The sequence below is a fragment of the Acomys russatus genome, chromosome 14 (assembly GCF_903995435.1).
Source record: "Acomys russatus chromosome 14, mAcoRus1.1, whole genome shotgun sequence".
NCBI classification, from domain to species: domain Eukaryota; kingdom Metazoa; phylum Chordata; class Mammalia; order Rodentia; family Muridae; genus Acomys; species Acomys russatus.
Window position 1 is genome coordinate 22,717,802 of NC_067150.1, and position 27,375 is coordinate 22,745,176.

The 27,375-nt window shown below is 42.0% G+C and overlaps 1 protein-coding gene across 1 annotated transcript in view; it reads right to left on the reverse strand.

The window, feature by feature from the left end:
- Positions 1-27,375, reverse strand: part of LOC127198246 (neurotrimin-like) — a 996,997-nt gene that overhangs the window by 18,090 nt on the left and 951,532 nt on the right. Inside the window, 1 exon segment of the mRNA XM_051156108.1 lies at positions 1,010-1,144. Coding sequence (XP_051012065.1) covers positions 1,010-1,144 — 135 coding nt within the window.

Sequence of the window (27,375 nt, forward strand, 5' to 3'; positions counted from 1 at the left end):
CAACAATTGTAAATAATCTTAAGTTTCCTTAAAAATAAAGCTTAAATAATAGGGAAACGTGGGAACATTGTCTTTCCTTTATTGCTTAAGGTGTTTCCAGCTCTCTAGGTTCGAACTGGAGCACATATCAAAACACTAAGCACTGAGTGTTAATCTCTCTACATGCAGTACCCTTCCCCTCCCCCATCTGCCTATGTGACAGGAGAGGCTTCTACGCTGCTGGTCTTGGTATTGGGTTATATATTGTCCCAAGAAAAAAACTTTCCACAAGTCATAGGGCATCAAGCCAAGGCACATAACAAGGAGCCCAGAGTGAAAAGGGTGAGGAATTGGCAGAAAATTCATGTAGATCAATGCCAAGGAGAATTTAGAAGGTTGGTAAAAGAAGGATGAAGTTTTCACAGCACTGGCCTTCAAAGATTTTGAATTTTGCTTCTATTCGTTAAAAATATAAATTTGAGATATACCCTTTAAAAACCTGCATTTGTATCTACTTATGTTTAAATTATGTATGCAGCCCGTAGTCCATAAACATCAGCATCTTCATTACAAATAGCTGAGATACTGAGAGCAAAGTACACACAGCTGGGGTGTTTGTTCTAGCTCAGGCCTTCCTGACATACAGAAGTATCTGACAGGGAAATTGTCACTGCCCCATGTGAGTAAATTACCTGTGAGCTATGGATTTTAAAATACATGTATATAAATGCATTCAGTCCCATTTACTGATTTGCTAGGCATGTGTGAAAGTGTAGTATTACATATAAAATTACTCTCAGCTACTTTTATTAAAAAAAAAAGGATGGCACCTGGGCTTGTGAAACGAACCAAACCAAACCAAACCAAAACAGATGACTTTGGATTCTTGGGACTCTTTAGCTCTTCAAACCAGAGACTAGAAAGTGACACTGGGTCTTTTCTGTCACTTTGAAGGCTGGCTTATTGCTGCAGTCCTGATCTCAGGCCACCCTCACACACTCATGCAGTGGGGGCTGGCCAGGCCACTCACAGTTCACGGTGACCTTCACTCTTCGTACCACTGGTGCAGCCACGTCGTTGGAGGCGCTGCACTCGTAGTCGCCGGACTGCTCCCGGGTGATGCCCTGAATCTCCAGGTATTCATCCTCACTCACAAAGCCCACAGCTGCAGGAGAAAGAGGGAGGTGAAGACAGAGGACAAGGCTGAGGACACTCATTCAAAAAACGAAGTAGGAACTGGTTACATCAAGAACTGTCACTTTGTCAGCTCAAATTTTTTAGGAACTCTTCAGAGACTCTCTTTCCTCTTTCTTCCCCTGCTGGAAACTGGGGAGCCAAGCAAAGGTTTCCAGCTGCAGTGTCTCTACTCCTACTGAACTCATGTATGGAGAGAATGAACTGGTTCTCCATTAAGTGATTAATAATTTGGTATTTACACTGCTCATCTCTTGCCATGTGGTCCAGCTCTGGAATGTGATCAGGCACCTTAACTCTTTCTGACCTCCAGGCACCACTTAAAGTGAGCCTCTGATGCTGAGCTGCACACTGCCAGCCTGGGCATGAGTCAATTGAGGATACTGCATAAGGCTCTCTCTTCTCCCCCTCCCCCCACCCCCCATCTCTCTCTCTCTGTCTCTTTGTCTCAGACTCTCTCTGTGTCTCTGTCTCTCTCTCTGTGTCTGTCTGTCTGTCTCTCTCTGTCTCTCTCTGTGTGTCTATGTCTCTGTCTCTCTGTGTCTCTGTCTCTCTCTCTGTCTCTCTGTCTCTGTCTCTCTCTCATGAGACACATCACCAGTAAGACAGATACTATTTGTTTTCATATTAGAAAAACAGGCAGGCAGGTATCAATCTCCTGGAACTAACTCTTAGCCATAAAACCCAAAGAACAAGCCAACATCAAGATCACACATCTGAGGTCCAACCACAAGAAGAACAAAAAGTAAAGAGTAAGAATTCTCAATGGCAAAGCTTCCCATATCACTTACGCATTCTGAGATTTGATTCCACTCCTTTAATGAGAAATCACTAATAATAAGGCCTTAGCCATACCACATTCCACACATATATATAGCCATGAGCATTCAGTCATGCAAAGACTAAAGCCCAGCGTCCCCTAAAGGCATGATCTCATGTACCCCAGGCTGTCCTCAGACCCACTAAGTTGCTTAGACCTTGCACACCTTATCTTTTGCACCTCCCTCTATGATAGGATTTTGGGCAGATGCCACCACACCTGGCTGAGCCCAAGGCCTTTAAGAAAATCTGTTTCCAAGGTCTGTCTTGAAGTTGCCCTGTGCCTTAGTTTCCCTGACAATTAGGATATAAATAAGGAAAATGCTCTTTCCCTTCGGGCATTACCCTCCCTAAGGTGTTAATGAGGATAATGAGAATGAGGCTGTCCTAAAGTAAGGAAGTGTAAAAAGTGAGCAGGAGGCCCACTGTGCTTAATTCTGCCACTACAAATTGAGACTGCAATTATCCCTAGAAATGGAGAAACACTTTTCTGGGTGTAACTCACAAAACAGGCCTGCTATCTCAAGGAGTTACTGAGAGCAACAAATAAAAAGAACACAGGGCACATGAAAGCATTTGAAAAGGCTCATGTTTTGCCCACCTGGTGGGGTGGCTAATCCTAAATGCTTTAGAAAGGCACAGAGGGAGGTGGCATGAAGCTGCATTTATGTGGACAGCCTCAGAAGTGGACAAGGGATTCTTAGATTTAGGTCATAAAATCTCTCCACAATGTCATATGTTTCTGATAACCCAGAACATAAAACCAATAACTAAGAAATTAAGATTATACAAAGAAGTACGTAGATGGCATATAAGGTGTAGATGCATATGACAGTGCTGTCCTCCTTCTTGTCATGACAACAGTAACCATAGCAACAGCAGAAACAATAATAAAAAACAAACAAACAAACACACACACACCACTATCTTGTAAGAAAGGGCTGTCACTGTCCACTCTCCTGCAACATTTTTTAGCCATGCTAAGTTTGTGCCAGCATCCAGCAACAGCATACTGACCCAGAGCACTCAATTTACAGATATTTAGGCCTTGTGGAATCTGTACTACATGAACTTAAATGTTTTCTTCTATTCCCTTTGAAGGAGAAAAGAAGTGCCAACATCTCTCATAAAAAACATGATGAACATTTAATTCACAAAAGGAAGCAAGGGTATACTAAATAGAAAACAGGGTTCACAGCCCATCACAGAAGACAATCTTCTGGAACCCCCAAAGACTCAAGCACCAACTGTCAGAAACTTCAGCGTAACCGTTATTGTTTCGGAGGACGATACACTTTAGAACTTTGGTTTGAGGAAAAGTAGAGGAAATGAGAAAGGAGTCTCATGAAGAAACTGTGATTCCTCTTGCATGGCTGTTGTTTATTTACTACCAACTCCAGGCCAACGTTTGTCATATCTTTTCGCGCTAGAATGCTATAATTACTGTGCAAAGCATCTCAGAGACCAGTGTCACACTTAATATTCCCATTAATTTTAAATGGTAGTCCTTGGTACATATGTGTGGCAATTGGTGTCATATTTTAATTAGGCTTGCCCTACACCATCTGAAATTAATAATGGCTTGAATTACCAGTGTAATTTATAAATTAACAGTGCCTCAGCATTAGGAAATAAATTAGCTTTGGACAGCTGTTTCTGGACTGATCTCCAGTGTCACTGTGATGATTGGTGGGACCTAGGGTCTTTCAGGGCCAGGTAGCATACCACCAAAGACAGAGAAACAAAAAGAACAAGCGTTCTTTTGGACACTTGTTTTCTCCGTTTTGAGTCTGTGTATTCTTTGCTTCGGGTCTATGATCTGGCTGTGCTCACTCACTGGGATCACACTGAGATCTGCAGAGGCTGAGCTATGATGAACTTCCTTTGCAGGCATCCAACAGGAAGCACATTTGGAAGGAGTACGGTCATAAGCTGAATTGCAATCTGGTAAATGGCCATTGACATTGAAAACTCATCAAGTATTCGGCAAGAACATGGAGGTATGAATGACCGTGAGGATTCATTCATCTATTCTTGCCAGGTGATGTGTAAGGAAGGGACCAGATGGCTTAAGATTTGGTGAAGGCACATAGTCTCTACTGATTAAAATATTTAGTATGCTCAAGTCATAAAAAAAAAAAACCCAAAGAGACTTTATTTTACCATCATAGATGCTCACACAAGCTGAGAAACCATAAAGAGCCCATATGATCTCATTGCTCTCCATTATATACATTTTCTGACTAAAGTAATCCAAGTCGATGCAAATAAGTTCATTTGCATTAAAGAGCTGAATGAATTGTACTTTTCTTTGTTTTCACTTTTCTCTTAGTAGGAATTGTTCTCTACTAGAGGCCTAAATGGAAGAAATGGAGAGAAAGAGGAAAACCACACACACAGTAAGGTTAATGCGGAAGCTCCAGAAGTGATGCTTAGGACTTAGGACTTAGGACAAACAAACGAGCAAAACACACTAAACTGAAACATGTGGTCTTAGCATTTCAAAAAGAGCAAAGTTTCATATAACAGCATTTACACTCTGGCTGTGAATTGATCAATGCTTTACCACTAGCACGAAGAACTTAGAAAGAGTACAAGAGGAGGGAAAAAACAAAAACATTTTGACTGAACACACTTTCTAAATTGCTACAGGGCCTCTTAAGAGAGAAAAGGGAAAAGCACTTGATCAAAGCCAATGGAAAGAATCTCTTCATGATCAATAGCTACTCACTTATAAATTGGCTTTCTCTTCTAAAGAAAATGCATCCTTGGGTGAAAATGACACTCATCATTCTAAAATATCCCTGTCTTCATGGCACGACTCTTCAGACAGCACAAGTGGATCCCTGTTTTCTTTACCAGCGACCATATGCCTGTGACTTACTAGAAAAGCCTCCTGGAAAGGAGCCTGCAACACACCAGAGTTTATCTTGCACTGGTGTAGCAAAGAAGGTGACAGACCACCTTTTTTGTAAAGACCAGAAGTTTAGATTCACACAAACCAATTCTCCACTGTCTAGCTCCATGATATAGTGAGTCAGCTAAGTTCTCTGCACTGCTAGCTCTGCTTCTGAGCAACTCAGAGAAATACTATGTACTTCCAGGGCTGCTGTGGGAGGAGGCCTGGGATAAACTCTCCTTAGGTACCAGTCACTCTCATCATCGCTATCATCCATTCGCCAGTGCTACCCTGACTGTAAACACAACCATTTATTTCATTTTAATTGGGTGTAGATGCGGTAAGTTATGAGCATATGCAAATGCTCCAGAAAGGGGCATCAGATGCATGGGAGCTGGAGTTTCAGGTGGTGATGAGCCAACAAATGTGGTGCTGGGGACTAAAATTGGGTCTGTCGTAAGAGAAGCACATGCTCTTAACAGCTCAGCCATCTCTTCCGACCCCCATAGCACTTTTATTAAAGAGTTTGATATACACGGATGAATGTGTGAGCGTGTGTGTGTGTGAGAGAGAGAGATTTGAGTGTGGGAATGTGCATGTGTGTGTTGCATACAAGTGCATAGAGGTCAGAAATCGATGGCAGGTGTCTTGCTCATTCTCCGATCATTCTCCACCTTATGTATTGTCCTGGGTCCATTGATAAAACCAGGGTTTGCGGATCTCAGCTACTCTAGCTAACCGTCTCCCTTCTGGCATCTCTTTTCTCTGCTGACCACAGTGGTCAAGGTTTTATGCGGTTCCTAGAGATCCAAACTCCAACCCTCATATTCCTGTGATGAGAACTTTATCCATCAAACCTTCATGCCGGCCCCTCCTACTATGACTCGTTATCAGGCTCTGCTACTTTTCATCTTAGACAAATATGATGATCCCATCTTCGCAGACTGTTTTATCATCTGTCTACCGAAGTAAATCACATCTTCATTTCCAATTCTGACTTGTCCATGAAAACTGCATGATTTGAGATGAACTATCCCCCACAAAAGGTATGCTTTCGACCTAACTACCAGTCGAATGTTACTCTTCAAAGGCTCTTCTTTTTTCTTCTTTCTCTTTGCTATTTTGAGGGAGGCTTTCACCTTGTATTGTAGACTGGTGTCAAACTGTGGCAACCTTCTTACCTTAGTCCCTTAAGTGCCCTGGCATCGCAAGTGCAAGCCACCATATTCAATTGCTTGGAAATAAAGAATGCAGAAACCAATTAGGTTGAAATGGGTTGTTAGGGTGGGCAATATTAAGGCATATGAAGAGACGATGGTAAAGTGATAGGTATAGGTGGAGGAGGAAGGGGAGAGAGTAGGGGGTTGGGGTGAGGGTGGAGGACACTTTCTTCCCACAGTTGTTAGAGAAAGCCTAGCGTAAGCAACACCTTGATTTACACGTCAAGTTGCCCATAACTTAGAGGTATTAAAATCTGATTGTTTCTTATACCTGGAGTTTTGTGTCTTGTACAGCATCCCAGGGACATTAGCATATGCTCTTTATTAATTCCCAAAGGGGCTGGTGAAGGTATAGCTATGTGCACTGCACAAATACATACGGAGCCAGAGCCTCCTGAGTTGAAGACTTTTTATAGCCTTCTAGGAAATTATTTTGTGCAGTCACTGAACATGTAGCTATAATGGTAATTTACAACAGTTGTGGGCCACATTCTGACCTCTTTTCTCCAATGTAGTTCAGCTTCCTAAACAAAAAGAGCCAGGTCATTGTGATGTCTGGCTCAATGCATCTAGAAACTAGTTTACTTGATTTGAAATTTGTCAAATACTTATTGATACAATCATTGATTAGGTTGTGTTATTACAGTCATTCAACGATACAGTAACTCAACAGGTTGAATCCAATCAAAGTAGTTCCAGGACTACAAATAATCTATATACAGCTCTCAGGTGGCTCTACTTCTAAGGCAGTGCCACTTCTGGCATGTGTCTTTCATGCGCTATTTATATTTTCTGACTTTCAAAAACCCTGTAATTCCTATTTGTGTTTTAGGAAAAGATTTTTCTTAAGTATGTGACTTTAGAAGGCTTATGAAACATTTAGTATAATTTATATCTAGTCTCAGAGCCAATTATTTCCTCAGAGGAGTGAGTGCTTAATTTAAGACTGTAGCTCAATGAGTAGGTATGAATTATCTCACAGATAATGTTTTACAGCCGAAATTTCAGGAGCACAGCTACTTCATTAAGCAATGTGACAACCAAAGCACCAAAACGAAGCAAGCTAGGTCAGGCTGGCTATGTAATCTGCCCTTCCCAAAGTCCAATAGGAGCCTCTCACTAGCCATGATCCTGAGCTTGGAGGCCTGCTGCAAAGGACCGAGCCATCCCAAGCACCTGAGTTCACAGATTGGGTGATAAATCTCTCTTAACGGAAAATAATAACAACCATGTTATCATTTTTATCCTACCCAAGAATAAATTTGTGAGGAGGACAGCTGTAGCTATTGGAGGGGATACAGCTGCCTTTTTGCTTAATATTTTTATGGCATGTATAGCAGCTGAAATCAAATCAATGGACCACAGAAATTGGAAAAATATAGAACCCAGAATCCCAGCATCAGAAGCTAGTGGGAATTATTTTTAAAATGTAGTGCCAACATGGGATTTAGCAGTGCCAGCCAAGGACTAGATGGTTGGAACAGCATTCTAACTATTGATACTTCCCACGTCCCAGTCTGCATCTGGGTGGTTCTGAAGAACTCAGGGTGGGCTTCAGGACATCTGCTTTCAGGCCAAGTCAGTTGACATCCACCCTGATACCTTTATGAGTGAGTGAGCCTGCACAGTTTAGTTTTTACACTGGAGGAAGCCATGCCCGTTTCTAGCATTGGTAGTAAAGTGGAAACGCTACAGTAGAGACAAGGTTCTGAATGATTTTAGGTGGGGATGAAGAAAGTGATCAAAACCAGAAACTAAAGACAGGTAGGAAGAGAATATTGCTGTGAATCCAGGGTCGGTGCGTGTGTGAGCTTCCAGTGTAGTCCTTGAACCAAGAGCACCGAGCAGTGCATTGTAGAACACAGAAGCGGGGCAAGTCCATGGCCTTCGATGCTAGACTGGACAAAGTTGGAGGTCACACTGGCTGCATGAATAATCCACATAGCAATAGGTGTGGTGGAGAAAAACTACCAACATTAAACATATCTCCACAACATGGTATTAATGATGCATGATTTATAGTATACATACCATAAAAATACTAAGCAAAGAGACAGTCGTAGTCCCTCCAATGACTAAAGCCATCCACCCTACAAATATATTCTTAGATATGATAGGATTTATAACATGGTTGCTATTATTTTAGGCTATAAGAATTTTACCACCCAATCTGTGAACTCAGAAGCTCCATTTGCTCTGTTCTTTGCTGCAGAACAGCTTCTGTGGGCCTCAGCTGAGGCCGGAACACACCACCGAAGAGATGATGAGACCATAAGCAATCCTCTCTGTCTGCAAGTGAGCAGCCACGATTTGGATGCAACTCCCACCCTGCAGACTGTAGTGGACAGCAGCTTGTGTGGAGTTCAGACATCCCTTCCATAAGATAGAAAGGTCATCATCACCTTACAGGATACCTGTGGGTGTGAGATGAGTATGAACATTCCTCTCAATAAATGGAACTATCACACCTACTAGCTTCTGTGGTATGAACTAAATTTGGGCATTTTTTAATATTAAAAATATCAAGACAAGAAAATCTCAAGAAATGAAAAGAAGGTCAGATATCATCTTTGCTGGTAGGAATGTAATAAACTCTGCAAAGGATTCATCATATATCCTTTAATTAGTACCGCTACTCCTTTTACTTAAAATAGGATTTGATTTACAAGAAATACAATTTCTGGGGATCACTTCTTCTTAAAAGCAAATCGTATAGTTGCATATTCCAGGTAAGCCTGCTTGAGGGTTTGAGAAACATCCCTGATTTCTCAACTAAGAACAAAATGTTAAAGACACATTTACACACACACACACACACACAAACACACACACTCACGCGCACACACACAGTCACACACAAACACACACACTCACGCACACACACACACAGTCACACACACACACACACACACACTCAATTTCCCTCTAGATTTTTATCAGAGGGCTTACACAAAAGAGAATCTGATGATCACTAGAAGAAGGTGCAAATTTAAAAGCTGTCTTTCATAGTAAATGTTCTGGAAGGTTTCAAACTGATTTTTATCCTGCTGCAAACTGAGGAATAAGCCTGAAAAGACTTGGTGAGAAAATTACTTTTGCTATCAAATATAGAGACAACCTTTAGGAAGTGACTAGGCTGAACTGTCACTTCTTTAAACAGGTTACTGTTGGTTACCAGCATTTGAGGTGCCCATGTCACAGAGAGAATGCATGGCAATGTCTCCATGCCATTGCCTGTGTGCCACTCCCCAAATTATAGATAACGTCAATTATAGATAACGTCAACACTTCTTATTCCTGGGAAGCTCATCCTATCAGTCCTTGCAAGTTCCCTTTCTGTTGGATGCAGCAGAGACATTAACTGTGGTTGAGTTCTTCACGTGAGTCGGGGCTTCATTTATACATGGGCTGCACACAGGGTGATGTGCCCCAAACAGTTTCCTTGTTCAGTAGAACCCCTGCGTGCGACAGAAATGCAAACAGTACTCATAACATTAATCTGCTGACCTGATTCCATCATAAAGCAATATAAGTTCCATAAAAACTGTGAACTGATGCCAACTATAAATTGCATGTGTAAACATACATGTGCATATATATCTGAGTCAGATGTATGGCATAGATTCTCCGTATGCTAAAACTAATTTGGTATTTGGAAGTGAAGGTATATATATTTGAATATTTATGAATATGCATATGTAAAGTGTAATATTTTAAAGTATAAAGAAGAAAAAAGGAATTCCTTTCGTAGTTTGGATTAGAGAATTGTTGGAAAAGAAATTAGCTCTCCAGAAAAGAGAAGCTACAACCTACAATATTTGTGACAAGGAGCCCTTTGTACTCTTCCTGGGAGGCAGGCCCTGCTGCTTCTTAGGAAAGATCAGTACTTTTGCTAAGGACAGTGGCGGTACTTCTCAGGGCAGGTGAGGCCTCTCAGGATACTGGGCTCTGTTAGGTCACTGCCATTCCTATGTTCCCTGCGTGAGGACCTGGCAGCTGAGTTCTGCAGGCAGGCCTTCTATTACGGGTGATGCTATCAAAATCAAAGAACACAGCTGGATGCTTGGAGTTCTCAGCTTGATGTCTGAAACCCGAGTATTTGCAGGAGTGCAGCTGATGGCTGCTAAAAAATAAATAAAATATAAATAAATAAATCAGCTTTTGATTTGTAAAACTCAGCCAATTTGATCTGAAAGACATTGATGGCGATAAATATAGAAGCATCAGGGCCATGTCATCTCAAACTTCAGGCATTTGCTTTGCTTCTTTCTGACTCTCTTGAGGCAGGAGTTGGCACAGAGTGTTGAGAGAGACGAAGGACTGAACAGCTTTGGCACTGCATGCCCAGATTCAGTTAGGGAAAGTTCACTGATTTGAGAGGCTACTAAAGGGTTAAGATGTTTCTGACCAAGAGGGGGCATGGTCAGCAAGAGGTCCATTTCTAGCAGTCTCCCTGAATACCACCTTGCATGGGGTACCTGAGCATCTGGGTTAGAGCTATCAAGAAAACTTGTAGAATGGTGTTTCCTAATCGGAGGAGTGTGGATCTCTAGCCCAGGTTTTGAACATGGACATCTGATATCAGCTGAAGATGTGAAAAATTAGTGATGGTTTAGAGCCAAATCTGCATTGACCCACACCTTCTCAAAGGAAAATAAAGGCTTCTAAATCTTGCTGATGACAGGAAGAACACAGTGGCAGGGCCAAAGCCACATGTATGCTGTATTAAATATTTAATGGAGAATGGCAAGCGAAGTAGCTTATCTATAAGCCATTTGAAGAATAACCATGTGCATCCGGCAACCACTCCTTTCACTAAAGGGGAAATCTTTGCCCACCAAGACCTGGATTGATAGATGTCTGGTAGGGGAAGTTCTGCCCATACCAATGGAGGCTGTGGGTTGTGAGCTGAGGTGGGAATTAGTGGACACAGCATTCTCAGATGCAGAGCACAGTGCGGGCTCTCTTTTAAGATGCTCATTTGTCGGCGAGCATGCCAAGAAAAGCCCTACAAAGAACTGGGAGTTTGGGAATGTGAGGGGTAGAAAAGCGGGCATGGCATCACTCTGTAGTTGAGATCATCTAAGGGATACATTCCACCGGATTCTGAAAGCAACGTGACAAGGTGCTGTGAATGCTAGAGATGGAAGTACCATCTTTGAATTTGCAACTGGCGCAGAGAGGATGCATACTGGCTATGTGCAGACGATAATAACTAGGGAAACCACACGGACATATACACAGAAAAACAGGAAAAGTGTCTGAAGAAGGAACATTTGGGCCCAGAGAGAAAAGGAGACATGACTGAAAACTTTGCATTTGTCATACATAATTACAGTCTTCAAGTAGGAAGGGGGGGGTGGTGGCGTGTTTTCAAACAGTTGTCAAAACCTAGCCACCAACACAGATATTTCATACCTAATTGTGCTACCTGGAACATGTGCAGGCTCCTTGACCATCTGTTTGTGCATTCCTTTCAACGTTGTTATTAGTTCCAATATACACAGGTGGAATTTCTCAAGCACATGGAATCTTTAACAGGAAGAGTGTAGGGAAAACACCAGAAGGCCTGATATACTATTTCATGGGACACATTACTAACGTTCCCCTTATATTCGTGTTACTTTGTATGGGATCTAAATGTATGGGCATGTGCATCTGTACAGTGGATAGAAAATGGCGTAGTAAAAGAAGACAAGCATGGCGTTTGTTACTGACTTCTGCTTATAGCTGTTCCTTTAGGAACGAGGTGACCTTGAGGAAGTTATCGAATCTCACTTCCCCGTTTTAGTAAAATGCAGATACATGTCCTTTTCCTGCTCATAGACTGGATATGAGAATTATGTGAGGACGTTTGTAGAAACACAGAGAAGAATGCTTGATACACGGGAGGCAATCAATGTTAGAAGAAAAAAAAAAAAAAGCCACAGGAGAGGTGGTGCAGGTACTCACAATGACATCTGATAAGACCCACACCTCCTCTGCTTCTATCTCTTCTTTCTAGTAAATTTACGGTTAAAAAGCCAGCTCCTCCAGTGAAAATTTCTAGCTATAATCATGATTTCCGTGTACACATTCCAACTTCAGAGCGTGCTGCACCCCAGGCTCGTAACTGCAGGGGAATGCCCATCTGTTGTGCCCAAGACATGACAACTCAGACTCTGCTTCATCCTCTTGTCTTTGCTCAGAGATCTGGCAACTCCCAGTTCTCCTGACGTGAGGCAGAGTCCTCTTATCTCACTCCCATCTTCTTCACTTTCAGTCAAGTTACTCTGGTGGGGGAACAGTACCCTCACACGGGAGCTTCCTGGTGGCTACCTTCATTTCCTCAGCACTGTTATTATTTTAATTTGGGCCCGCATTATTTTCACACTACCTGACCTTATAACTCAGATTTATTTGTTAATTATATTATTACCCAGTTTATTACTGCTAAAATATTGGCAATAGCAGTAATCAATTTCATTGCTACTTAAATCCATTCTCCGCTTGACCTGACACAGTGACATGGCGCTACACAGATGTTCCTCTGGGCCCTTGCCTGCTTCTTCAGGTTTCTTCATCACTCAGTATTCTCCTCAGATGCACCAGTCGTACCAGCAGCATGCTAAAAATACCAGGCAGCATGTGAATCTGTGTGTCTGAATCTCCTTCTCTGTGTCTGGAATCAAATGTCTGCTCTGCCCACTTTAAACATCCATGCAGACTTCAAAGCTGTCTCGGACAGGGCTGCCCTGAGAAGCCAGTGCTGACCCTCGGCCCCCTCCCCTGTCTCCACTCTGTTTATGCTTCTGTTTGCTGGGCGGTATGGGGAATAACACTGCCTTGCTGTGTACTCCTTTTCAACAAAACAGAATCTTTTATTAGGTACATTGAAGTCACTAAGTGAGTATAAAGTCAAAGCGGCAGTAAGTGAAATCGCTGGCTGATTTAGATGGCTGACATTGCCTTCGCGGACCATTTAGAACCTTCTTTTCTGATTTCTAAGAAAACAGCTGACATCTTACCTTTTAAGATTTTTTTTTTTTTTTTTTTTTTTTTTTTTGTTTTGTTTCTGTTTTTATGTGTCTTTAAGGTGTGGACACATTAAAAAAAAAAAAAAAGAATTCTCAAAATGTCCACAGACTAAAGCGTTTTATTCCACATGTGCTATGGAGAAAAAGCCTAGACCTGGGGCAAGTCAAGAGAGATTGGGTTTTGCTGTTTCGATGAAAACCGTTCCTTAAACGTTCCCATCCCCACTGTCCATGCCCCTGCTTCCTCTGGCTATGAGGACACAGTGTGTCCTAATCAGAACGGTCTATGAGAGCATTCTTATGTCTTCATCAATCTGGTTAAATTTCTTTCTGACTCGAATCAGCTTGGTGATTCAGCTTTGTCAACTTGTAATTAGAAAGGGAGTGATTGCAGGGGACGTGATTACGCCCTTTACCTTCCTGGGATAGGCAGGGGAAAAGTGCTGCCATCAACAAGAAATGGGCTTCTGCAGAGGAAAGGGAGCCTCTGTGTGGGCACTCGGGCCACATGCCACATGGAGAATAGCTCTGTGCCGGGAGTGGAAGCAGCATTGGTGGAGAAGAGGCTGCAAGTAAGAGCTGAGTCCAGAGAAGGCGCCGCATTCAGCCAAGCAGAGTAGTGCCAGGCAGAGAGCCCTATCTATGCCAGGTGCTCCTCCCCTCCTGCTTCTGCTTCAGGACATTTGGAGCCTAAGATATCCATGTCTTTCCTGGGTCTAGGATGGTGCCTGCCACTGACAGCTGCCCGCCCCCCTCTGCCCCTCATCTACTGTTCCATGTAAATTACATTAACGTGCAACCCTCAAGTCTTCTTCAAACCTGGTAATGCTTCCTTTCCCTCCATTCCAACAAATGGGACTAAGGAACCTTTTCTTTGATCAGCACCCAAATGTTATTGGTCCCTGACATGAGACATTTAGCCACTCTGAAGAAAATCTATTTGTTATTGTTGCTTAACCTTCAACTTCAAGAGAAAAATCACCCCATCTAAAAATTTGACTGTCCCGTTCTGCACTGCCGTGGAATGACAGGAAGGACTCATGCCAAGAGTTAGTGGCTGTAAGCATGGGAAAAAAGAGGCAGAAATGAGAGGAGGGGCATTAAGGAGAGAAGAAGAGGGTATATAAGAGAAGCAGTTGATAAAATTACATGTTAAACATGTACAAGATCTGTGCAAGCCCAGGCCAGACCAAAGGCCACAAGGAAGAGAAGTGGGTATGAAGTTCCTTCCATCGCTCTAGGAAGCTCTTAGCTGGTGAGGAGAGGAGGGGTCAGTATTCTCTGAGAGGGTAGACTGTTATACATTGGTCACACTCCAGTGGCATGTCATGCATGCAAGAGTATTTGGATAGCACAAAATGGCACTTGATGGGCTGAAAAATAAGACTACAAAGTTGAATAGGAACTGAAGAGGGAATGAGTCCAGGAAGAGTTGGAGGAGGGAGGCCAAATCTAATCAAAACATATTGTACAGCATTCTCAAAGACTTGATATAAAATTCCAAGCCACATAAGAAAGGCACACGATTGCTAAAGGCCGTTGTTCAGTTCTTAGGCAGGACAGAGGGGTCCATGATGCCTGTATTCCCATGGAAGCTCTACACCATTGCCATCCTGGGGAGGAATCAACTACAATCATTCATTGTCTGACATCCTCTAATGCTTTCAGGACCACAGTGCCAGACTGATTCACCATTCTTCTACAAGTGACTAATCCTGTAGAATAGGGCCAGCCAATTTTTTTTTTTCTCTCTAAAGGACGAAATAGTAACTATTGTAAGATGTGTAGATCCTGAGGCCTCTGGGTCAACTACTGAGCAGCACTGACATGGCATCAGATGAGACACAGAAACCATGTGGTTGTGGTTGCAGATTAATAAAGCTTTAATTGTAGGCAATGCCAGTTAAGTGTCATGCCATTTTAATTTGTTATAATATACAGGGTTGTACATCTTAAGCTACCACTGAGGTTTAGCTCCAGGAACTCTTGAGGATATTAAAATCCACAGAGGTTCAAGTACCCTGTGTAAAATGTATTTGCAGATAGTACTCAAACCATAGCCTTGTGTAGACTCTTAAGTTTTCTCTAAATTATCTACAAAGTCACATGTACTATAAGCCTATGTAAATATTTTGTCACACTATGTTCTTTGGAGGATAAGGAATAAGGAAAGGTGTTCTGTAAATGCCTCGTGCAAATGTAGTGATTTCGATTGTGTACAGCTGAGTAAGTGAACACAGAATAGAGTATAGAGAATGAACTTTATTATTTTTTATTGATATTCAACTATTCAAAAATGAAAAATAGCTCTACAGAAGTGCCAGCGGGTTGAAGTTGGCCCATCACTGTAGTTCACTGACCTTTACTCTAGTTCTCAATTGTCTGCTTCCATCCATTTCATAATGCATGGTTCACCTAACTCTCCCTTTGTCTTAACTCCATACCCACCTCTTCTTTCCTGATGCTCTCATTGTGCACTCTGGACCCTGTTCTCCACAGTCAGCAGCTCCTTTATATCCTGGGTTTCTTGGAGAGGCACTAACCTGGCCTTGTCATGAGGGTCTGGGAATCTGTATGGCCCTCCAGATCTCCAGGCAGAAGCTACTGATTTTCAAATAACATAGCCACTTTGTCACTTGGTGTCTTTGATTCCTAACAAAAGTTGTAGTCTGAGTCTTTTTCAAAGCTGTGGCTTTGAGGCTCCTATCATCTCAATAATTACACATTTCTCTTCTTCACATTTTTTCTGTTGACCTGACCATCTCTCCTCATTCATGGAACATCTTTGGTCCTGGTTTAGAGTTTCCATCACCGGTCCAACTCCTACCATTATTCTCAGAGACCTACTGTCCAGAGATACAATTGATCAAAACCTAGCTCCCTTTTTCTTGATCTTTCACGACTCTTTCCTCTGATCTCCTCAGTGACCTATTTCACATTTTAAACCTGCAACTTGCCTAAAGCTATATTATCTCTTATGTCGTGAATTTGAACATTTTAGTGTATCTGTGGCATCCTGTCTTTCCACAACATTTGACGCATAACAAGATATAAAAAACAATTATACTTTCATCCTTGGGTCCTCAAATCCACTGAGCCATCCCTTTCAGCCTCACTTCTCCTTTTACTCCCCTACGATAAACCTTAGGCTTCCTGACCTATCATTTTAATCTCTTATGCAAAAATACCATAACCCTCACTTCTAGTTCTATGTTCTATCATCAGTGTACATAACTTGGTCTTGTCCCTCCCACAGTCTAATCCCTATTTAGAGTGTACCTATTTCTGCCCCTCCTACCCTTTCAAAGCTATCACTCTATTAGTTGCCTCCTCCCTTCCCTGCCTGTCCTCAGCCTTCACGATGCTGGAACACTTCTATGAACATTCTTTTTTCACCTTTTAACTCTCTGCCCCCCATCATCACTGTGTTCCACTGACTTGTATTCACATCCCACCTCCTTAAGCGACTGTCTAAATGTGTTATCTGAAGTACTTCACTCCAGGTTCCTACTTCAGACAGTCCAATCTAGCACCTGTTCACACTTCTTTGCTGACCCTATCCATACTAAAGCCATCAAATGACTGCCAAGTTTCCAACTTTACTGCAAATGTTTAAGTACTTTCTTAAAAGATTTCCCAGCAGCAATTTACAAGGTTGACAGCTAACACCTGTAAATGGTCTTCTTAGAGTCTATAATGTCATAACCTCTGAATTGTCATTGGTTTCTCTGGTAACATCTTTAAAATCTCCTTAGGTAGATTCTCCTACTTCGTTCATATTTCACATATTAATTCTTCAGACTCTAGTCCTGGGTACATTTTCTATTTTTTTCCACTGTTCAATCATTTCTTCTGCAGCTTTGAAGATCCATGTACATGGCAAAAACTCATTTCTTCCTTGGCTCTATTTCTCATCCACCTGAGACTCATGCATGCAATGGCTAATCAAACACAGTCACTGGAGGTCTGGAATGCACCCCAACCTTGGTCTTTCCGACACAGAATCTTCATTATTAACTAATAACTCCTCCGTGACTTACACCACCCCCAACTACAAAAACAAATGTGTTACCGAGAATGATGTATTCTATCTCTAAATGAGGCCTCGATTTTATCCCCTTTACTCCAATTTAACATAGGTACCCTTACACTGAAGAGACTACTACAGTAACCTTTAGTGATTTCAAATTTCTAAAACTTGCTCATAGATCTCTATTTGGAACACATTCCCGTAAAAATACTAATGGAATGTGGCCATCTGTGTTGGCAGTGCCACACCTGCATGGATTCCATCGTATCCCTTCATTGCTGGACAACTCCATATCTTTAGCATTTTCTCTGTATTTTTCCATAATTTCTCAATTTGCAGAACAATTGACAGTAACTGAAGAAGGTTATCTCATCTTTGGCCCCATGTTGTGCTTATGTGATTACCTAGAAGTCTTTGCCCTCTCAGGTTGTCCGGCGTCTCTTTTGGGGTACAGCTTAAATTTCATCTTTGTGAACATAGCTGACATCACCTGTGTTAGCTATGCTATGCTGTGTCCTCTGTTAGTACTTATTGTATTGAAATTGGATTGTTAGTGATTTCCAACTAAAGGTCTATTAAATGCAAACAATATTTCTGCATCTGTAGGGTATAGTTACAAACAATATACAGTTGCCGAAAGAAAAAATAACGAATAAATAAAAGTAAATCTGATGCCTCCGCTCACAATTAAGTTTAGCTGGCTAGGTCAACATTCACTCTTTACCTATGCTTTTATAGATTTGGTGATTAAAGCAATTTGTTCAGTATCCCAATGCCTATTGTGAGCCTATAAATGAAGCATCTTTATTACTTCCTTAATAACCCATGGCACACTGACTTGATGCTCTTGAGTCACATTCCAGTTCCCAATTTCCTGATTGCTATGCTTTACCAAGGGCAAAACAGTGGGAGACATCTGCTCACTTACAGTGTTTAAAATTGAATATGCATGCTCATATTAATAATAATTAAAATAATATGACTTTCAGTCAATTTTACTGTAAGTACTTTAAATTCCACACCGGATTTGTAGTACCAGTTAAGATGAAGCAAACACAACTGCTCACTCTATCTCTTCTGCTCATTACAATGGGAAAAATGTCAGGTGATTGAAGGATCCTGAAATCAGATATCAGTTGGGCTACCAAGGGGAGAGACGAAAACTGAAGAAAGAGCAAGGTGATGGCAGTTTACTTTAACTGTATTTTTCTCTGACTTTTTCTTGCTTAATTGCAGAGTGAGAAGAACTCTGAATTAGATACCATGTCCATCAGAGGCAAGATCATGACATGTATTCTTTGCCCCTGAGAATGATGGCAGGGAGAATTGGCACTATGGAAGCATGCAACACACCCTGAGTTTTCCTCATGCCTCTATCTGTAGCTGACATCTGAGGGAAAACCTGCTCCATGAGAAGAGGAACTGAGAGAACAGGGGGTGGTTTTGTTCAAACGCCAAGAGGAATATTCACTCCATCTTAGAATTCTCTTCCTTCCGAGCACATTTTCCTGCAGCTGGATTCAATCCCATAATCAGTACCGTTGCATTGTAGGGATGAGATTTGTGGTGAGTGCTGGTCTGCCTTTCTAAGGCAAAGGATGGGGGCTCATAGGAGCTGGAGAGGGGGGAGATTACAATGAGGAAGAAGCTCAAAGGAGGGGTTCTTGAAGCATCTCAGGAAAGCCAATTTTAGCCTTGAGGGCATGTACACCTGTCCCATAAAATAGCCACACACTTTGAGAACTGGACTGTAATCAGCCCCACCTGGCCTACTTACAAGTTGGGAAACAATGCGGGGCTATAGAGGCTCAACGGCTCTCAGAGCTAGGCACGGCCAGAAGAAAGGAAGTCCAAACTGCCGGCATGAACTGAGCTGGGCTAAGAGTCTCTTCAAACAGCTGATTCTTTCTCTGGATATGTCCTCAGAGTCTCCAAACCAAACATAATTTCCAAAATACACATGCTGTAATCCAAAATTCCTCATCCTAGGAAGACTGTGAAGAAGCCAGATATCTCAGGAGCAATTCCTATTAATAAACGCTAACAGTTTATTAGGTTTTACACAGTAAAATTGAACATTCTGGAAACAAGCATACAGATAGAAATTCTTAGCAGAACAGAAGTCATAAATTAGAAAAAAAAAATGAAGGAATTTGGGTTCAGTTTGAGACATCACCCAGGTGGACATAATAGCAGAGTAGCAATGACGAGGAAAGAGGCACTGAACTTGAAGGAACTATGCAACTGAGCAACAGAGGCCAAGATACATGGAGAAACTTGACTGTGAAGAGCCAGGGAAAGAAATGTTCGGGGTGAGGACACCATATATTCTGATTACTTCTAGTTGTGACCGGTGTGTAAAACTATACTTTGAACTATAAACCGAAATGCACACTAGAAGGCCACTAAGTTCATTAGATACGGTCATTAGCTTTAGTACACTAGAATTGCTGATTTACATTTTATATGCAGAATTATAGATTTCTCAACTTTTTCAGTTTCTCAAGATTTACTTGTTCTGTAGTATCAAACGGCCCTCTAAATTTATGTCTCTTTACCCATACATCAGCCCATCAGAGAAGTTTCTTTGTACAGCGGTCAGTGGTAAAAACAGATGTTCACAACTAGGCAAAGTGCAGACAATAAGGGTCAGGGGGTGATCAGCCAACACTGGGACACTTCCTTAAGGCTCAGAGACCATTGTGAAAGATGGAGCAGAAATACTGTAAGAGCTAGAGGCTGGGATGGGCCAGAGCAAACAGTCTGGACACGGTAGCATAGCTGTGGTCATGAACTCATAGCCACTGTGGTTGTCTAATCAAGACCAAATCCATCAACACTCTAGCCAGAAGGAGAAGGAGTTCAAGAGCCTCCACCTATAGTTAAGGAACTATGGAGAGTTGATGGCTTTGGAAGCAAGGAGAAGTCTCTAGAATGTCAGCAAGATTCAGGTGAATTGTCCACAGACAGCAGTATATGGATAACACAACTTGGACTTAATTAAATACATATGTGAAAGAAGGCAAGGGAGTAGCTGGGAGGAGATGGAGGAATATGATTGTGATAGGTTTTTTTTAAAAAAAATATCAACTTGACGTAAGCTGGAGTTATCTGGAAAGAAGATCCTTATTTGAGAAATTGTATACACACACACACACACACACACATATATATATATACACACACACATATATAGATGTATTAAGCTCCAGCTTATCAAGCCGTGGAGCATGTCAGTAAAACAGCACTTCTCCATGGTCTCTGCTTCATTTCCTGCCTTCAGGTTCCTGCCCTGCTTGAGGTATTGCCTTGACTTTCCCTCATGATGGACCGTCAGCTATGAGATCAAATAAACCCTTTCCTATCCAATTACTTTTGGTAGGAGTGTTTTATCACAGCAATAGCAAAACAAAGAAAATGATCAAAATACATTCTATCAAATTCTCAAAGAATTTATATGTATGATTTATGATTCACTCATCCTTTAAGCAAATTGAGTCTTCTGTGTCCTGAAAAACTCATTATTCTCCCATGAACTTGGGATGTCTCGATGCACACCATCTTGGCTGATAAGCGTCTTGACTTTATGCTCCACTAAGAATGATATTCTCTATTATATGCTTTTCATAGTTCCATTGTTGTCTGTCCCTAAACTGGATGATGGAAATCATTTTCTTCAATCCCAGAGAAATACCATCTCTAGGCTCTGTGTCTGGCATATAACAGAAGAGGAGATTTTATTTCATAAGTCGTATATCATACTATGTTTTTACTTTTAGTCACTCTCATCCCAGAGACCGCATATATCATTCCTCAATGCCATAAATGTTAATTGAGTCAACAGACCCAATTCTTTCCCAAGAATCTCAGGAGACATTATAATCCAAAGACACCCTCGACTCATCATGCCTTTTCTTTCATTGATATGCATCTACACACTTTTTTTTTTTTTGGACCTGAATACAGAACCTGAAATATAAGCTCACAAAATAAAAAGTTCATCTGAGATGCACTTACATGCATGCTCATACATGTACATATGTTAGCATATTTTTCTTTCTCTAACAGAACACACACATTGTGGTTTATTTCGAGCGTAAATCCATTTTCAGCTATTCTATCTGGAGAAACCTTCATGGAGCCACAGTCACCGATTCATTTCTGCTTGACTCTGAAATTTGGCTCTTTAGAGATTGTTCAGTCTCCCAGATCCCCCTCCAAAGCCTTTATAATGGTTTGGTTTTTTTTTTTTTTTTTTTCATAAAAATCACATTTTTCTTCTTCTCCAGAATTTTCAGAACTTCAGCCTTAGATAGCGTGACAATTCATGGGTTCCTTGTTTAGTCACATGTACACTCAGGGTGACACACAGGCCCAGCGTAGGATGCGAGAATGCTGCTTTAAGGATTTTAGGGGGAGATGCACCCAGACAGAACACCTGGATAGTGAGGTTGATGTTCCCTTCCACTATTCATTTGCTGTGTTATGAAATACAGGCATTTGGAAAAGCATGGCATACTCCAGTTCCCAAAATCACAGTTCTGATTACAAGCCTCATTATTTCACCATTATTTGTGAATGAGAAAAAGCATTGAGCTCTGAATCTAACAGAAGCCTTCCTAAGCGGCTCGATAAATTGCTGAGACAGCTCCGATAAGGAGGATGCTGGGCGAGCATTGCACAGCACATCTCTGCCCCTGACAGCCTGAGGGGTTTGGAAAGTCTGAAGATCATATAAAAGAATAAGTATATGCTAATGAGAAAAAAGAAGGAGGAAGCCACTGCATGGGAAGGAACTTTTATGGTCAAGCCTAGCAAGAGCCAGAATACAGCACCAAAGAAGAAAAGCATCATCCTAGTAGGCAGAGGCTAAAGGACAAGATCAGTGTGAAGTTCCAGGAGGTGTATGGGGAAAACACAGCTTTCTAAGTGGGATAAGTCCCTGAAGTTTGACTTTTTAGTGTAGACAATAAAAGAATGAGAGTCAGGTGGATTCAACAACACCACAAAGAACTAACCCACACATTGATGCTGCTTCCCACTCCTGATTCTATCACACTGGAGGCCAGTAGAGTCAGCCAGTCAATCTGAGAAGCAAAAACACCTTCATGAAATTCAACAGTGCTTTAGTCACAGCACCCACTGTGAGTCATTGAGTATCCAGGTTCTCCAGAGATTGAACTGGAGTAAGACAATAGAGAGCCAAGAGAAAGTGGGCCAAAATGGTTCACAGAGGTGCTGGGAGGTGGTGGAGAATGAAGGGATGCATAAATCTGTGTCATTCCTTAGTGACTGTGCTGGCCACGAATCTTGTTCATTCAAATATTCTTCTAGTCATCTTAAACCTTCTTCTAGCAAGGAACCAGAGCACAAAGTGCTATTGCAATAGTTGGAAAGACCATTGCAACAGACAAACAGCAACATCTTGCCTCCTCATAGCACGAAGAGTTTAAACTTTATTTGTGAGGCTGATATTTTGGTTAATTTGCTTATCTTATAGCCTCTTCAAAGTTGGAAAGAAATATTATCTACCAGGACATTTATAGATCACCCTAAACATTTTAAGTCAATAGGGCTACTCTGTAAGTTATTCTCTACTGTGTGGTTACGAGGAAGAATTGCTTCACCAGGGTTAGAAACTCAAACTAATGGCATGGTGGTCAGATATCAGCTAGCAGCCAAGTCTCCTTTGCCACTTGTTACTGTTAGTGGGCCTTCTTCACAACTGAAATTTCTTAGCACGTATATCTGGGAGATTCTACCTCTGCCTGAAGCCACCCAGAACACAGTTTCACTTGTCTTTGAAGCAGCTGGAATAAGCTGTAGTGATTCCCTTAACAAGATGACTATGTGCCCAAGAGAAGAGGACTGAGCCTTGAATTGTAAAGTCTCTGAGGAGCAGGACTCATGTGTCAAGGCTTGGACAGAGGCAGACAGCTTGAGGGCCCTGGCAGCAAACAAGGCCAGAGAAGAGCTGGGAAAGTCGGAGAGGTGCTAAGAATAAATGGACTCTCTCATGTCCTTTGGTGACAAGGGCTAAACCTGTTTGTCAAACCTGCTGCCTGAGAAAGATCTATAAATGTGCCTTGGAAAAAAAGAAGAAGGAGTGGCATGGTTGTTGCTATGGTTACCCCTGGAGTATGCCAGGCCTGAGGAGGAAATGGTAAGGCTACGACAGAGGAGCCAGCTTGGGTGAGGACTAGGCGGGAGACAGATAGGAAGAGTCAGCCAGGCCATGGGACCTTTTCTTCCTCTTCTCTTGAGATGCAATAGGCAATTAAAAGCTAAAGAAGAATGATTAGAAGACACATAAAGAGTGCATAGGGAAATTGCAATCCCATTTTCTCATGAGCACTGGGTAGCAAAGGAGGCTGGGAAGTATACAAGTCATATTTGTTCTTAGTCCAATGCCATTAAGCAGGGATGAAGATGGGAAGAGGCATCACCTAGTCTACTGAAGGCCAGATAGGCACAGGGCACTACAGAGTGGCTCTGAGGCAGGTGGGATGAGGTGAGTATGGCAACCAGAAGCAAATTCAGAAAAAGAGCTCTTGTGGAGCAGAAGCCCTGGATTCCAGGGCTGTACCTGTCTTCTGTCACAGGCTCCCTGGGTTGGACCTGCTCTTCCTCTGGTTTGCAGTCTTGGTTACTACTGTATCTTAGCCACAGTCTGATGACCCTAACATGGTAAAACCACCAGTGAAGGGAGACTACCCTTGTGAGGCTGAGCCGAGTTAGGCCAGGTTTGTGTTGGACAGTTAGAAGGGCCAAGGGGCAGTGGTAAAGGCTACAGGCTTAGACTTGTGCCATTATCTCCCTCCTATGCTGGGATCCTAACCTGCAACACTTCCACGTGGGATTTTTTTGGAAACAGGATTCAGCAGAGATAATGACGTTTACAATGGGACTACTAGGGTAGACTTTAATCCAATATGGCAGGTGTCATTCTAAGAAGACAATTAGGGCATAGACACCAGAAAAGGCATGTACTAGGAAAACAGAGAAAGATGGCCATTTTTATGTGCCTGTATAGGCTTCTATGAAAATCAGTCCTACCAACACCTTCACCTTTCACTTTCACCCTCTGAATGGCTGAGACATTAATCCTTGTTGTTTAAGTCATTCAGGCTGGGGCACTTCGCTATGACAGTCCCTACAGAGTATATTATGTGCACACCTGCTTTTCGCCAAGGCAAATAGAAAGCCAAGAGCAGAAGAGAGCTTTCTTTTCAGGGCCTGTTAGGTGCTAAATATTTCACATGCATGTTTTTACTAACATAGAAGCTGTCCTTTATAAGAAGGGGACCCTCAGACTCTAGCCAGACCTCTGGAGGGAATGGGCAGATCTGCCGTCCAGTGCTTGTCTCCACTGGGAAAACAGCCAGAGCTTCCTCTGCTTCTGGTGTCTGCTCCCAGGGCAGAGGGAGGGTGATGAGCCCAGAAGAGGAGAGAGCAGGGGAATGGCATGGGGAGATCACTTCAGGAGGATGACAGAAAGGGGGCTGGTCATGGGCTCAGAGAAAGAGCAGACCATTACATCTGCAGCAATCATTTTTGGCAGGAAAATTTCCACTTTCTCAGAAGCCCCTTATTTTACAGGAAAGGTCCTTGTTTGCCTTGGCCGTCTTGGCTTCTCTTCCCAGCCCGTTCCCCTAAAAGCACTGTCAGTCCTGAGACTTGGACCTGTGTGTCTTGCAGAAGAACCCAGAGAGGAGATTCAACAGCAGCAGAAGCGCCTGTTTGCTGCTTTTTTTTTTAATCTTAGAAAAAAAATTCATCCTCTAGGAATATAACCATGTTGCAAATATTTTTAAATGCTTAATTATCCATCCCAATCACACTCAAGCATTAATAGGCAACACCTTTGCTCATCTTCCTGAACTCGTTAATCTCGGATCAGGATGCTGATGTAATTACATTTCTTTCTTGTTGTGGTGCTGGAATCAAACCCAGGGCACTCTGCATACTGGATAAGTGTTCTACCACTGAGCTATGTCTCCAGCCCCCAATTACATTTGTTGTTAAAAATGATCCAGTATTTGGCCAGAATCCTCAGGCTGCCTAAACTAGGTCAAGACTTTACTGCCCTGGAGAAATTTAAGAATTAAGAATTTTAGGGATGTTTAGGGCAGCAATGTGGTCCAGTTGGTAGAATCCTTCCCTAGCAGTCAAGACCTCACATTTTTATTAAGTCTAGTTGGAACTAATTGTTGGAACTAGTTGTTTTGGCATTGAGATCGCTTTAGCCACATGAAAGTCATAAGACAAGCTGAAAAATAGAGACTTTGTCTGTTCAAGAACATGTTTTCAGGGGTGGGATCTGAGGTGGCAATCAGAAGCTTTCTAATGATCAGTGCTAAAGATATGTACAATGCGTCTTTGTGTGAAGCTGGAAATCAGAACAATTTATGGCTTTTTTAGGTTACCCACAAGCTTCCAGACACAAGCTATTCTTCACAGGGCTCCAGCTCAACCACTCTGATGACTAGAAAATTTCTGAGGCATTTTTCATGTAGATTTTTAAAAATGTTTATGACAATGCAAATATTGATGTTTTAGCCCAGTCAATATTACAATTTATTGTCCTTCAATATAAACAGTAATCCAGGCTCCCTATTGGTCAATATTTGAACTCAGGTAAATAAATCTTTATACTGACTTCAACAGATGTCAATATCTACTTATTCCAGATAAGTAAAAGGAAAAACAGGAAGCATTATTTATTTTTTGAAGTAAAATAGCTACTGGTTACATAAAGGCCCTGCGGCATTTCTGGAATATCAATATGTAGTTACTTTTGGCAATAAACCATAACAACATTATAAGATGTGGGTTGAATGCGCATTGCCTGAAATTTTAGAAGTAGAACTTAATAAAAAATAAATTTCATTTATGTTTTAATATCACAATACTTTTTTTTTTTTTTTAGACTTGAAAGATTTCTCAGATTTTGTGTCCTTTCATCCTGCACAAAGTTAATTTTTGATGTTTCCACAACTTCGGGAATTCACAAGACTACATTTCCCGTCAGTTCTTAGATTATCTGATTAACCTTCACTCTGAACCTTGAATGAAGACATCTGCCCATATTTGACCCATGGGTGAAGTGAAGTCTTCCTGCCTGGCCACACTTTGGGCTCTACATTTCAGGACATCAGATGTCTCAATTTCTAGACATGCACTTAGAGACTGCACGGCTGGTGACAAAGAAGATTCTCCCAGAGTCTCTGCTCGGTGGCTGAGGAAAGGAGCCAACCTTCCGTTAGGACACACACAGAAGAGATAAACAAACGCTCCCGGTATGTGCAACTGTGCAACGGTGAAATTGTGGAAAAAAACGGTGCATAGCCATATGCACATTACATGTGCCCACTATGTTTCCTGTGGGAGATAAATAAATTCCTGTTTTACATGTACAGAATGTTTTCCTAGACATTGACATATATTGGCCTTAGGATGACAGTATAGGAAGGAAAGTTGTAGTGTTAGTTGGTGTCAGAATAAGTCTTGCACTCCTCAGGTGTGTGGTGCACATCACTAACTGGTACATGCATTTGGCGGACTACCATGCCATTTGACCAATGAGTACTCAGGCATGCTCTGAATACCCACTGACTCCTCCCAGGACTGGATTTAACAGCTATTGCCAGAATGCAGTCCCTGAATGCTGATGCTCAGTTTTGGTGTGGCAATCTATGTGTCAGATAGGCTTAAATGAAGATTTATGCCTATTAAAAAAATATCCACAAAATGATAGGGGCTAAAGAAGAAAATGAGGCTTTAAAAAAATATGAAAGCTGCTAATGGTGAGAGAATGTCATTCGCCTCAAGTGTTTTCTTTTTACCCTTGAAGCTGAGCTGCCCAGAAATTCTGTCCTGGGCAGTGACAGTGGCTTTGTGAGATGGCTGTATGGACAGCCCATGCTTGTTGCTTTGAGAGCTGGGCAGGATCCACATAAGCAGACGTACAGTGAAGTGGAAGCAAACTGGAGGATGAGGACACGAAATGTCCCTGGATGCTTCCCCTGGATGCAGTACAGAAACTCAGGCTGCTGCCAGCAGGGCTCAGCATCGATGATGCTCTCAGCACATGTGTGATGGACACTTCTGGGCTTTAATGATGCTGTGTTATGATTTTTCCCTTGGGGGCTCTGACATGAAAAGCTTTTAAGGTAAATCGGCAAGTGCTCTTAATGCTGAGCCATTTTGCCAGCACAT